This window comes from Macaca thibetana, chromosome 14 (genome assembly GCF_024542745.1).
Source record: "Macaca thibetana thibetana isolate TM-01 chromosome 14, ASM2454274v1, whole genome shotgun sequence".
Taxonomy (NCBI): Eukaryota; Metazoa; Chordata; class Mammalia; order Primates; family Cercopithecidae; genus Macaca; species Macaca thibetana.
Genome location: NC_065591.1, coordinates 56,867,880 through 56,882,074, shown reverse-complemented (window position 1 = coordinate 56,882,074; position 14,195 = coordinate 56,867,880). Strand labels below are relative to the sequence as shown.

Here is a 14,195-nt window from a genome sequence, read left to right as displayed (position 1 = left end):
CCTTCCACTTATATCTGCTATTCATACCTTTGGCCACACACCTGTCATACAGTAGTTATCTACACTATAGTCATTCATAGTGGTAACAAGTCTGCCATGGATCTCCTTCTTGAGAGGAGGAAGCCACCTTCTTTTAAAAAGATGAACACAAGTAACACTCAGAGGCTGCCTATGGGTGAGTATTGGGTCAGGCACTGATGGGCCAGTTTCTCACCTTCAAGACGAGCTCAGAAATCACTTGTTCTCAGTACACCAGTGTTGCCTCCTCTGAGGAGTCTTTTTGTCCAGCCTATGCCCTGTCAGCCAAGTGCTGGGATTCCAGCAGTGCTTAAGAATCCAGCTCACACTCCATGGAAAAGAGGCTCCCAGGGAGTTCTCCCCTGAGTAGGCAGTCTATGGAGGCAGTCGTGGGGCAAAAGGATGGAACTAGCATCCATTCAGCACCAGGCATGGTCCTAGGCACTGTACATGGGCAAGCAGGGTCTAAAATGTTTAACTGCATAAAACGCAGTTACATTATTATGTGTAATAAGAACCAATAATTTTTCAGTTGGCCTTTCAGTCAGTGTGAAAAAAAGAGGAGAAAAATTATGTCTTTCATTTTCATTTATTACACGTATAGGAAACAGACTAATCATTACAAATTAAACACGCATCATACATTGAACGAAAAAAGTCCCAAATGATCATCAGGGAGTCATTTCCTGACTTCCCAACTAGCCCTCACCTTCCACAGAAGAACAAACTTAGCCTAGCCTGGTTGGAGAAAGGGCATGGGTAGCTGAGAAGTGAATCAGAACCAATCTCCAATGGTCCAAATTCCCTTCACTACGAAGCACAACACAAATCCACATTACTGTCAGGTACCAGGAAAATCCTTACTATTCAGAGTAAGTTATCAAATGATTTCACTATGGTTATTGGTCCCAGCAGCCTATGAAGTAGGTGCAATTAGCCCCATTTAGAGAGAAAGAAATCAGTTGAGGGAGGTTAGGTATCTTACCAAGAATCAGAGGGAGAGAGAACTGGTTTCCTAACTTCCATCTATTGGACTCCAAAGTCAGACATGCTCTTTTCCCTATAACATTTTGTCAAGGCTAGCCCTCCTGGGCTGAGTTCTGTTTCCCCCTAGGTATAATGCAGACCCCCAGGACTCTTTGCCTGGGGAGTGTTACAAAGAGAATAAGTCCTGGCCATGCCTAGATCAGCCATGGCCATGGTGAGGGAAGCAGAACAGGTGTTACTAAGACAGTTCTGGAGGAGAGAAGTAAATTCAACCTCAGAGAGATGCACTGTTTCCCCAGCTTAGAGCTTGTCTGCTGGCCTCTATCTCACCTAGAAGTGCTGAGTCCATCTGCTCAACTCTGTGGCCAACACGAAGGGCAGGCTGCTTGAGTCTCACCTTTTGGGTTCCGGTACTGCTGCAGAGCTGTAGATGTGCTGACCACTGGTGCCAGTGGTGGTTTCTTCACAGAGAGGTTAATTGGCTCCTCCAGTTCTGAGGGGATAGTCAAGTCCTTGGAAGCATCCAGACCAGGGGCTATGGAACCTTGCCCCAGTGAGTCAGTGAAGCAAGTGGAATCCTCACTTTCCATCTTTCAAAAGAGAAATATCAACAAGAATCAAAGAACTCAGACATGGTTGTCATTAGTGGTCTCAGAACTGTTAAGCTAAGGTCAGAATAAGGGTCCCAGTGGCCAATCTTTTGCCCATTGATGAGCAAAGGAAGTTTGAATAGCATTTCCCCAGGACTTACCTTACACAGAGCATTCCCCAGGGAGGGATCAGCCCCATCTCCGGGGCACAGGCTCCCTGAAGTTCGGCCAGAACTGGAGCTGGACCCAGTTTCTGGCTGCATGTCAGAAACTGGAGGAATGCTCTGCAGAGGACAAGTTGCCAGACTTGGCACAGCTTGGGTGTGACCAGACATTAGGCTGGGCCCAGCCTGAGGGTGATCATTTGCCAGGCTTGCCATAGCCTGAGAAGAGTCACTCATCAGGTTGGGCATGGACTGGAATGTACTACGCACAAGACTGGGCACAGTCTGTAGGTGACTGGTTGTCAGGCTGGGCATGGCCTGGTTTTGAACACTTGTCAGGCTGGACACCGTTTTGGGGGAAGCACTCAGCAGGCTTGGTACTGCCAGGGGGGCGCCAGATGTCAGGCTGCTCACACTCTGGATCTGTGGCTCTAGGGGCCTCTCCAACCTGGTAGATGACAACTCCATCTCCAGAGTGTTGGAAAAGCCCATGATGCTCACCGAGGTAGAGTGCTGTGGGAACAGAGACAAGGGGTAGAGTCAGGCTGCTAGCTGGGAATGGAGGGAGGAAGAAGGGGGACCCAACCTACAGGAGCTCCCATGCTCCAATTCCACTCTGGCTTCAGAGTCTGGTAGGTGCCAGGAACTCAGGCAATGAATGAAGCCCTGTTCCTCTTCCTGAAACCAAGGAGGCTGCTAGGCTATGACACACAGAGAGAGGCACAAGCAGAGGACTCTGTGTGTGTGTGTGTGTGTGTGTGTGTGTGTGAGAGAGAGAGAGAGAGAGAGAGAGAGAGAGAGAGAGAGCAAGAGTGAGAAAGAGAACTTATTGCCTGACCTGAGGCATGTACACACACACACACACACACACACACACACACACACAGTCAGCCACATCCCTCACCCTAGTCCTGTACCTAAGCAAAGGGTCAGGTTGTGGGACTGCCCTCTAATTTCAAATTCCCCTCTGACTATACCACCAGCGGCTTCTCTTTCCGTCAAGGAGTGCTATAGAATAGTTTCTGCTATACAAAAGTAGCAGGGGATTTAGAAGGTTCAAACTCTTATCAGCCTCAGATCTTCTTTGAGAGAATGCCAAGGCTCAGAAAGTTCCAATCAGTCCTGGGGAACCTGGGTCAACTCCGGGGCCTTCTTATGGGCTTGTTCAGATCAACTCCAAGCACTACTAGCATTTGATGTAGGCTTTAACCAAGATATTTGGAGGTCTTTTCTGGCCCTAGTATACCTGCCAAAGATATTCCAAACCAGAGGCAGAGAACTTCAAAGCACCTAAATCTTAATATCACCCAATCCGTATGATCATTGGATAAGGCAGTAATGTTCTGACTCCAAAATTATTTTCTTACATCTGAGGAGAAGAGATGTAAAAGGTTTATAAAAAGAAGTTGAAGACATAGATTTCTGTACTGAATCCATTCCATTTTTCAGATTGAAGAGACAGATTTGGGGAAAATGAGGGAGACTGGCTCTAAATATAACCTTCAGGAATGTATAAGTTTCATATCCTTGCCCTTTAAAAAAAGACTAAATATATAACAATTTCACATCTTTTGAAAAACAAAGAGAAAATGGGGATTAGGCATATCTACCTAAGTTTCCAAAATCAGTGTCTTGAATCTGTCATTTCTTTTCCCATTCAAATTTTCACAGGAAAATAAATACTTCAAATACATTCTCAAGTCTCAATATAGTTACTAAAGCTGTTTTGCCATGAAGACTGTCCTCATCTCAGTGAAAGCCACTCCTAGTCATCCAGATCTGCAAGTCAGATCCTATGAAGGAGGCATCAGTGAAGCACCCCTCCTGCCACACCCAAGCTAATATCAAGCCCCATCAATTCTACCCCTTAAACATCTCTCAAATATACCCACTAATTCTTCCCTCTGCTGATGGTGCCCTAGCCTAACCTACTTTTACATCTCCCTAGACAACAGTAGTAGCCTCTTCAATGGAGAAATATTTTCAAAACACGGATCCAATCACATCATTTCTTTTCATAAAACCCCGCAGTGCACTCCATTCTTCTTAGAATAACTGCAAAAATTCTTAACAAGACTCCCGAGGCCCTGAAGACCTGTCCCTCTGTCCTCCTTTGTAGCCATAGCTCATTCAATAACCCTCTCCTCATTCTCTGAACTCGTCACTCATTTTTTCCAGTTCCTGAAACATACCAAGCTCTCCCTCCACCCACTATCCTCACCCGCTTCAGAGGAACTGCTTTCTCTGCATAGAGGATTCTCTTAGCCCTGCCCTGTTCCACTTATCCTTCAGAACTCAGCTCAATTAACATTTTTTGCCAGAAAGCCTTCTTTCATTCTCTAGTCCAGACCAGGTTCCCGCTTTTACGCTCTCATATGCCTTGTACTTATACTTTCAGCCTCATACCACAATCTGTGATATCATTTGATTAATGTCTGTTTCCCCTACTAAAGTGGAAACTCCATTAGGGTGTGGATTTTTATCTATTTTGCTTACTCACTGTATTCCTAGACCCAAGAGCAGCGTCTGGATGAATAAATGAATTAATGAGCTATTTAAAATTTCAAAACAACACTAATACAGGACTGTTTATTCTACAAATCTTTAGCCAAATGAACAGCAGCTTAGGTCTACTGACAACTTAGTCAATGAGTCTCTCTAAAATAATGATTATTTTTATACAGCTAAAGTTTATGAAGAATTTATTATGTGCAAGGCAATTTGCTAAATGTTTTACATATATTACTTTATTTAATCCTCACAATAACCATTAAAGGTTAAAAGAAACAATCCATGTGAACATTTAGAACAATATCTGGCATACTGTAGATGCTCAATAAACCCCAGTTGTTTTTACTGCTGCTGCTATTATTTTTATTGTTATTATTATTGCTGCAGACCTAATTTTACACTTGACAAAGATGAGGCTCAGAAGAGCATCTTAAGTTTTTTCATATTATTGTAAAACATAATTTTATAGATTTCCATTTCTCTTTATTGTTTGTGTATTGTATATAGAAATACAATTAATTTTTGAATATTGACTTTGTATAGACCTTGCTAAAGTCATTCTGGGATTTTGTCTTGGATCTTCTGTGCACACAAATCATGCCCATCCATGAATAGTAAGTTTTTGTTTTGTATTTCCAGGCAGAGTCTTGCTGTGTCACCCAGGCTGGAGTGCACTGGCACAACCACAGCTCACTGCAGCCTTGACCTCCCAAGCTCAAGTACGCAATCCTCCCACCTCAGCCTCCGGAGTAGCTAGGACTACAGGCGCATAACACCCCACCCAGCTAACTTTTATTTTTTGTTTTTGTAGAGACAGGGTCTTGCTATGTTGCCCGGGCTGGTCTTGAACTCCTAGGCTCAAGCTATCTTCCCACCTTAGCTTCCCAAAGTGCTGGGATTACAAGCATGAATCACTACGCCCATCCTGAATGGTAAATCTATTTTCTTTTTTCTTTACATTTGTTTTTCTTGCCTCACTCCACTAGCTAAGACCTCCAGTACAATATTGAATAGAAGCAGTGATAGTAGCCATTCTAGTCTCATTCCTGATCTCAGAGGATCCTTTCAATATTCTATCATTAAATAGATTTGATGTAGATTTTTTATAGATTTAGAATCCAGACCTTGGTCGGGCATTGTGGCTCACACCTGCAATCCCAGCACTTTGGGAGGCCGAGGCAGGCAGATTGCTTGAGCCCAAGAGTTCAAAACCAGCATAGGCAATATGGTGAAACCCCATCTCCACAAATGATAGAAAAATTAGGCAGGCATGCTGGCATGGGCCTGTGATCCCAGATTCTCTGGAGGCTAAGGTGGGAGGATTGCTTGAACCCAGGAGGTTGAGGCTGCAGCGAGCCAAGATTGTGCCACTACACTCCAGCCTGGGCAACAGAGCAAGACCCTGTCTCAAAAATAATAATAATAACAATAATAAATAAATAAAAAGAATCCAGATCTTCGGTACCAAAGCTACAACTTAATTTTGACTTGTCTCCCTCTATACGTCTCTGGGCTTACTCCCCTTCACTATCTGTCATATTCTATTCTATTTCTTTTCCTTCCCTCTCTTCTCCTCTCTCCCCCTCTCTCTCATGAGCTCCTTCTCTCTCTTTCTGTCCTGCTTTCTTTTATCATCTCTTTCTCTTCTTTCCCTACCTCTTTCCCTTATTATGTAACTGCTTTAGTAGGCTTATATTTTCTATTCTTAATTTTAAACACAGATGAGTTAAATATCTTTTGTTTATCTCTCCAAAGTATGCTCTTTATATTTTCCTTAGTAGTTTAATAGTGTTCAAGTTTTTAAAAACCTTCAATTTCCTCCACAGTCTAAGTGCCAAGATAAGAAAGGTTGAAGAGAAGCAAGGTGGAAAGAATATTTAAACCAAATTGGGCAAACTAGGAATGAAGCCCAGCTTAAGGGACCAAGGCCAAAAATCAATGACTATCTCAAACATGCCCAGGCCTGCATTCCTTAACGTCTCCTTGTTGTCCTGGTTATGCACTACCATAGTTTTCTAATATTCTATATTTCCTTATCTATGAACAAGAATACCCAGTGACTATTTCATTCCATTTTGCAATATATGACAGCCTAATCCTTTGCTCTGGATTCTTTCCCCTTTCCCCTATTTGACATGTATGTTTAGTGCGATTGTGGCGTTCATTTAATCTACCCATGCTGGATATTGAGAATTATATAGATGTCTCTTCTTAGATAGATCCTTGTTGCCAAGCATTAAGAGCACTAAAATCCACACGAGACCACCCAAATAATAATGGTCAGGTGCCATATCTCACAAGATATGCACAAGATAAAATCCCCAAGGACAAAACTTCCCAGATTAGGGGTAGAGATCATATTCGTGGGAAATCAGCTCTCCTGTCCTAATTACCTATTGCATATGTGAGTTAACATAATGATAGGGGAGAAGAAGACATGCAGACTGAACTGTGGAAAAATTGCAGAAACTCCATGGCAGTTTATTTTGAGGTGAACCTGATGAACCTGGTCCTGTAATACCCAGAAGACAATACGAGGTCAGCAATACATCCCAAGATATTGCATACTTGACTGATTTCTTTCCTTCTCACAACCACAGCCAATCTCAAGGAGGCCAATGCTATCAGGAGATGGGGTGAAGCTCTGGTAGTAGTAACAAGAACCTGGAAAACTTCCACGGAGGAAGGGACTCAGAGAAAGTGCTGTGAGAAAGCCAGCCCAACCCCATTTTTACAGGCTATACAGAAATAATGGCATTTCCAAAACCTATATATGCTATGTGTTCGTTATTTTTATACTATATCAGCTCTCTAAAGGGTTGTAAAATATTAAAACAAAAGATACTTATTTCATGTACAAAAAGTAAAAGAAGATTTGAGAACTTCCATCCTAGTCTGTTGCCAGTGCTACAAGATGGGTTTGGGGCAAGGGTAGGGCCAACTTTCAGAGCAAGGAAAGCAGGCTGAGTCTCCAGGGCCTGGGAGGAGAGGAAGCATTTCTCGAGAGCATGATGGGATTGGGAAAGGGCTTGAGAACATGGCCAGGTTGTCTGACACTTGGTGTCTCCCATGCAGAAGGGAGCTCACTTATCAACGGAGATGATACCACCCACCCTCTAGACCCCAGGATTGTTCAGAGTCAAATGACAGGAGCAAACATGTATTTCTAGCTATAAAGTATGCAGAGGGTATCACTGAGGTTTCTAGGCTGTCAACTATGTAACTGACACCTTGACTTCTTCTTCACATACAAAACCTCCAGATTTCATGAAGGAAAAGGTATATTTTGAGATTCACAACTGAAAATAAACTATTTTCTAGTTCAGAGAGGAAGAGTCAAAATGCCAAAACACATTCACTCTGATAATTAGCTCAGGTCATCTTTGGAGGATGAAGAGAAACAACCCTGAGCCTACAGAGGCTCCGTCTTACGTCCCTTAACTAGCATCTCATCTCGCTCCTCGTTTCCCTTCCGCCAAACTGTGTGTTCCCATCCCTGTCCCTTTCCTCTTCTTGCCTGTTTTTTTGTCTCATCTTTGTTTGCCACCTGCCTGACTTATCTGAAATTACTTCACCTATTAATTTAATGGATTCAGTTAACCTATTTAACCTACCTGTCTTTACCACCTGACTTGACAACTTGCCTGATCTATGACCTCCCTGAATTGTCTGACTTTCCACCTCTGCTACTAGTCACCTATGTGACCCTGCACCTATCTAACCTGAACTCTGCTTGACCTGTGCTCTGTTACTTGCTGCCCTCTCTCTCTCCTCACTCTTACCACCCAAATGTGTTTCTAGAGTTCAATGTGTTGACATTATTTTCTAATGATTGCCACATGGTATTGTCAAAATTTAGAGAAAACATTGCTCTTTCATTTTAACAGGAAGGGAAATTGAAACACAGAGTGGTTACCCAGATTTCCCAAGCTCATACAGGTCCAAGACTAGGAATCTGGGACCAGCCTTGAAAACAGGCTGGCTGGTCTTGATTCTGTGCCAGTAGCTAGAAAGCTAGTGCCCTAGTAAGAAATGACTGAGAAATCAATAAACAGACACTTAGTGCACATGTCCTGAGTTTAATATAAATTTCAGGTTCTCACAGCAAGATAACATTGCTGGGGATAAAGTAGTGCAGATAGGGTGGTGTTCCACATAAATTTTCCAGTTATCTGAAGCATACCTCTTTCAACAACAAAATGCAATTGGCTTAAAAACATTATTTCGAGTGGGAATACTTCTAAAACACTTTACACACTCTTCTGTCTTATTAAACAGAGCATAAGAAGCCTAAGGAGACCATTTCTTAGTGATATCAAGGAATTTTGATGAACCAATAAGTAATTCAGTGATGCTTTCAGGAACTTCTAAGAACGTAGGGCTTAGCTTGTTCTCTCAGTGAATGACCTCATACCGTGACACTTTTCCAAGTGATGTTTCTTGTCTTCTCCCTTGTTATCTACCCTCATAGAAATCTTGACTCTCCGCTTCTACTCTGCTTACTACTATAATGTAGTTAAACTAAAATTTTCCCAAGAAAACCATATATTTAAGCTTGCTAGATCAAGAACACTGGCTAGATATCCATATATGAGTTTATGATCTCCTACAGAATATAATGCATGGGTTTTGTGATGGCTGTTTTTGCTGCTGTTCCAAAGCTTTGCCTGGTCACTTCTGGCTTCAGATTTTTGTTCTGACGGTTAAAGTCATCAGAAACTGACTACTGTGTAAATATGCAATAGAAAAAGGGACCAAAGATTTGGGAGTTGTGTCTTGGAAACACACTGAAGGCCTTCACTCTAGCTAAGGAAACAAGAGAGAGGGAAACAGATTTGTGAATTAAATACTCAAAATACGTGAATGCACTAGGCAGATCACCTGAGGTCAGGAGTTTGAGACCAGCCTGCACATGGTGAAACCCCATCTCTACTAAAAATACAAAAATTAGCTGGGTGTGGTGGCACATGCCTGTAGTCTCAGCTACTCAGAAGGCTGAGGCAGGAGAATTGCTTGAATCCGGGAGGTGGAGGTTGCAGTGAGCTGAGATCATGCCACTGCACTCCAGCCTGGGTGACAGAGTGAGACTTCATCTCAAAAAAAGAAAAGAAAAAAAAAGGAATGCTTTAACAACTTCAAGATTAAGTAAACTGGTTTAACAGTAGCAGATCTTGAAACAACAGAATCAGATGGCTGAGGAAGGGAGTAACTTTTCTAGTAAGCAATTTCACATGTTGATTTTTATTTATTTATTTATTTATTTATTTATTTATTTATTTATTTGAGACAGATTATTGCTCTGTGGGCCAGGCTGCAATGCAGTCAGGCGATCTCAGCTCACTGTAACCTCTCAGCCTCCTAAGTTCAAGTGATTCTCCTGCCTCAGCCTCCCAAGTAGCTGGGATTACAGGTGCCTGCCACCATGCCCAGCCAATTTTTGTATTTTTAGTAGAGATGGGGTTTCACCATATTGGCCAGGCTGCTGGTCTTGAAATCCTGACCTCAAGTGATCCACCTGCCTCAGCCTCTCAAAATGTGGGATTACAAGCATAAGCCACTGTGCCTGGCCCTCACATGTTGATTTTTAATGGCAAAGTTGTTGCCCTTGTTTCCTCCACCTCAACAGAAAGCTCTTGTACTTATTAAGGCTGTCACTATGGATGTAACCATGCAGATATATGATAACTTAGTGAAGTCAAATGAGAAAAGGTTCATGGGTGGTGAAGAGAGAAGTGAAAAGTGCCCAGTGCCCTGATAATCCAGGGAGGACAGAAAAAGCAAAGAGGATCCCAGAATCTGAGATAGAAGAAAGAGGAAACGAGTAAGCGGATTCTAGTAAGTCTGAAGTGAAAGGCAGATGAGTAGAACCCTCAAACCCCAAGCCTTGGAGACTCAGGAGAATTTGGTCAAAGGTATTTTGCCCAGGCCAGTGTAGGAAACTGACTTAAAAACATTATTTTGAATACAAAATTAGCCAGGCATGGTGGCACATGCCTGTAATCCCAGCTACTCAGGAGGCTGAGGCGGGAGAATCACTTGAATCTGAGAGGCAGAGGTTGTGGTGAGCCGAGATCGCACCATTGCACTCCAGCCTGGTCAACAAGAGTGAAACTCCATGTCAAAAAAAAAAAAAAATCATTTTGAATGGGAGTACTTATAAAACACTTTATACACTATTCTGTCTTATTAAACAGATAGGAGCAAGGACCTGTTTTCTCATGGGCCAGGAGACCCAGACAAAAATCTTAGGTTTGGATGGTGAATGAAATCAGGATAGAACTAAGGAGACAAGCTTCTTAGAGTGTGCTAAGTTCAGGAGCCAGACTTGGGGAGTGTTTGGTCTGACTCCTGAGTAGAAAGAGCATACAATTCTGCAGATGCTGACCAGAACGCAGGCTGTGCCCTAAGAAAGCTTCACCAGGTCCCAGGAACATTCTGAGCAAATGCTGCTGTCCTGGCTAGGCTATGAGGAAAAGATTGTCCCTGAGGTTGAGGACCCACAATCTGATCCATAGCAGTAGCTTTGGAGACTATGGAGGCAGGATGCCTGGTATTTACTCACAGTTACCAGGGTCTAATGAGTTTAAGCAAGTCATTGTCCAGCTCTGGGTTTTAATTTCCTCCTACAAAGGTTAATGTAAATCTCACTGAGTTTTTATAAGACTCAAATTAAGAGATCGGGCATCAAAATGCTTTGATAATGGTATAAATACTATCTGCCTGATCATTATCCTTTACTCCTCTGTATCACTCTTAATAATCTGCATCACAGGAATGCCCACTGCTTCTGTATCATTTACTGGAAATACATCTCAGGTTTCTAAGCCATGAATAGCACGCTGGTGGCCTCGAAGTCCTCTCTTGAAGATCCGGGGCTATGTTACGAGCAGCAGAAGAAAGGTCCCTCTTGCAGGTGAACTGGGACTCAGATAGGGCTTTCTGTGATGCCTACAGCTTTGACTCCATGAGAGCTTTTCATTTTTTTGAGACAATCTCGCTCTGTTGCCCAAGTTGGAATGCAGTGGCGCTATCTCGGCTCACTACAACTTCTGCCTCCCAGGCTCAAGCAATTCTCATGCCTTAACCTCCTGAGTAGCTGGGACCACAGGCATGCACCACCACGCCTGGCTAATTTTCTTGCGTTTTTTTTTTTTTGTAGAAACGGGGTTTCACCATGTTGCCCAGGCTGGTCTCAAGCTGTTGAGCTCAAGCAATCTGCCTGTCTCAGCCTCCCAAAGTGCTGGGATTATAGGCGTGAGCCACCGCACCCAGCCAACTCCCTTGAAGAAAGGATTGTGTGTATTTTTCAGCAGTTGACTGGTTCAGAAGCATAAAATGAAGGCATCAGAATGTCTCCCAGCTTCACCTGAGATGTAAGGGTTGCTGTGGTAGGGTTGTAGCCATGGTCTTTCTTTCAGAGTGACTGAACCAAGATTAGGAAGTTTAGGCAACAGCTGGTGCCAGACAAATACCAAAATTCATTCAAAAGGGGTTGCAGAGCTCAAGCCACTAGAAAACCCATTCCAGAACTTTCACATCTCATTTTCAGCAGCAACCTGTTTCCACCATTGACTCACAAAGCACCAGCTCCAAGGTACTTGTACACAGATGTTCTGCTTCACCAAAAGTCCTCTTTTGGTGATAAACAGTCAGTGTAGAACTCACAGAAACGTGCATGGTGCCACAGGTTCTTCTGGTCCGTGACTTTCAGATAGATTCTTTTGACTTTCCTGGCACTCACAGGCCAGCACAGGCTGGGAGTGGGCTGGAGGACAAAACACCTTTACCAGATAAAACAACCAATACCAAACTAGGCTGGTCCTAAGACCTCTCCCCAGCAAAGCCTCAGGCTACTTCAAGGATTGTAAAGACAGGAAAATTCAGCAGGTGAGACGTCACACTGCAGTGCAGAAAGGGAAGCAATTTAACCTAGTCATTGAACACAGAGCTGTCAAGGACCTGTGGTCTGGTCCTAACATTGCCCAATGGGTTGGCTGTATAACTCTTAGGTGGGTCACTTAACCTCTCTGTGTCTCAGTTTCCACATCTTTCAAAGGGAAATAAGAAAGTGGCTTCCTCATAGTATCGCTAGGATAAAGAGATAAAATGAAATAATCCATGTAAAAACCTATGAAAAAATTAGAACAATACTATACAAAATATTATCACTCAATGGTAAAAAGCTCAGAATGTTGTTTGCTATCCTTGAGCTTCACACCCTCCACCCTGCCCAACCCCAGCTCCAAGACAACAAATTTCCTCAAAAAGAAAATCCTTTTCCTTATTGCAGTAGTTTTGTAGACAACCAGTGGCTCTCACTGTCAGGGTTGATCTCTCTCTGCCGATCCAAAGGTTCCTCTAAGCCAGGATGACAAATTTGAGGGTCCTTTTTCTGGGAGTTCAAGCCATGAAAAGTCTATGAAACACGTGAAGAATGCCAGGCCATCTGTCCCTCCAAACCTCTACAGGAGCCCCTTTTAATAAGGGGCAGGAGAAGCTCAAAATGAGAAGTTAGAGTTTCTAGGACCTTTGCTAACCCCACTGCCAACTTGCAGCCACACAAGAGGGCAGCACCCCTTGCTGCTCAGGGAACCCTGTGGGCCACTCACACAGGCAGCACTGACTCCATGCATGTATGTGGCTCAGCTCCTTTCCTCTGCTCTGTGTATAGGAACAGAACTGAACCTCAGCAAATGAGAAGCAGCATTTTCTGCATGGCTTCCACTACAACCGAGCACTGGCAATGAAACCACCTTTGCAAAAATTATATCAATGAGCAAATTATGACAGTGAAAAAGATCTGATCTAACCTACCCATCCCCACCTCTTGCCTTTCCCCTAATCATTCCTGGGCCTATTGTAGATTGGCCTTTTGAGATATCTTTTCAAGTTTTCTGCATGTCTGACATCCATGGCTTCATCTAGATCCATCAATTCCACTCCTACGGCCCCATCCAGAAGCAACTCAGCTCAAGCAAACAGCTTTAACCCATGATTTCATTTTCATCCCTACCAATCAGCAGCAAGCACCCATTTCTAGCCACCTCTACCCCTTCCCCAAACTGCCTTTGAAAAATCCCAGCCTCACATTAACTAAACTCTTTCTCTACTGCAATGCCATGGTCTTCATTTGTGCAGCAGGCAAGAAGAACCCTTCGGGCAGTTACAGCAATTCTCATGCTTGCTTCTGAACTACTGACATCTAGAGCTAGCTGCCTTCAGGTCATCTTGTAATGTGTCTTCCACAAAAGAATATCAATAATTCAAAACTTAACTTCTTCCCCTAAATATGCTCTTTTTCCCATGCTCCCATTCCAGTGGGTCAAGACAGATCCACTGGGATGGGAGCATGGGAAAACACCTGGGTGCTAAGCCAAAGGATTTTCTCTGCCTTACCTATCATCAATCAGACACTGAGGCTAAAACTCCTGTGATCTGATATCTCTTGAAATCTTTGCTTCCTCTTCATTCCTATTATTATTGATTTCATTAAGCCTCCTGTTTCTCCTCTGTACTATTCTGGTCTCCCTTACCACAGCTAAAGTGATCTTTCAAACTTAATTCAAACCATATCCCTCCTTTCTGGAAGTCCTTCACTTACTCCTCACATCCCCCAAGACTGAATCCCAACCCCAAAGCATAATTTACAAGGCCTTACAGCTCCTCTGGTCTCAATCTATCCCATTCCCCAGTGTGTCTCATGATCCTATCAACCAAATTACAAATTATCTGAAGCCCCCCTAACTGCCCCAGGCTTTCTCTCACTTCTGAAGCTTCCTAGTTGCCATTCCTTTCGACTATTTGTTCTACCCCTCTACCCTTCACTAGCCGAACTTCTCCTCTTCGAAATTTCAGCTTAGAATAATGTCCTCTAAGAAGTCGTCCATCAACAGCCCCCTCTCCCAGAGCTAGGTACTCCATTGGG

At 43.3% G+C, this 14,195-nt stretch overlaps 2 protein-coding genes across 10 annotated transcripts in view; one reads left to right on the top strand and one right to left on the bottom strand.

Moving 5' to 3' along the window:
* Positions 1-14,195, top strand: part of RPL27A (ribosomal protein L27a) — a 1,008,958-nt gene that overhangs the window by 945,429 nt on the left and 49,334 nt on the right. The gene's annotated exons all lie outside the window — the stretch shown is intronic.
* The window catches only part of TRIM66 (tripartite motif containing 66), a 47,182-nt gene that overhangs the window by 10,918 nt on the left and 22,069 nt on the right, over positions 1-14,195 (bottom strand). For all 4 annotated transcript variants that reach the window (XM_050756080.1, XM_050756081.1, XM_050756078.1 and 1 more), the window contains exons 11-12: positions 1,757-2,272; positions 1,403-1,595 (exon numbers count right to left, since the gene is read on the bottom strand). In XM_050756080.1, coding sequence (XP_050612037.1) covers positions 1,403-1,595; positions 1,757-2,272 — 709 coding nt within the window. The remainder of the gene's footprint in view (positions 1-1,402; positions 1,596-1,756; positions 2,273-14,195) is intronic.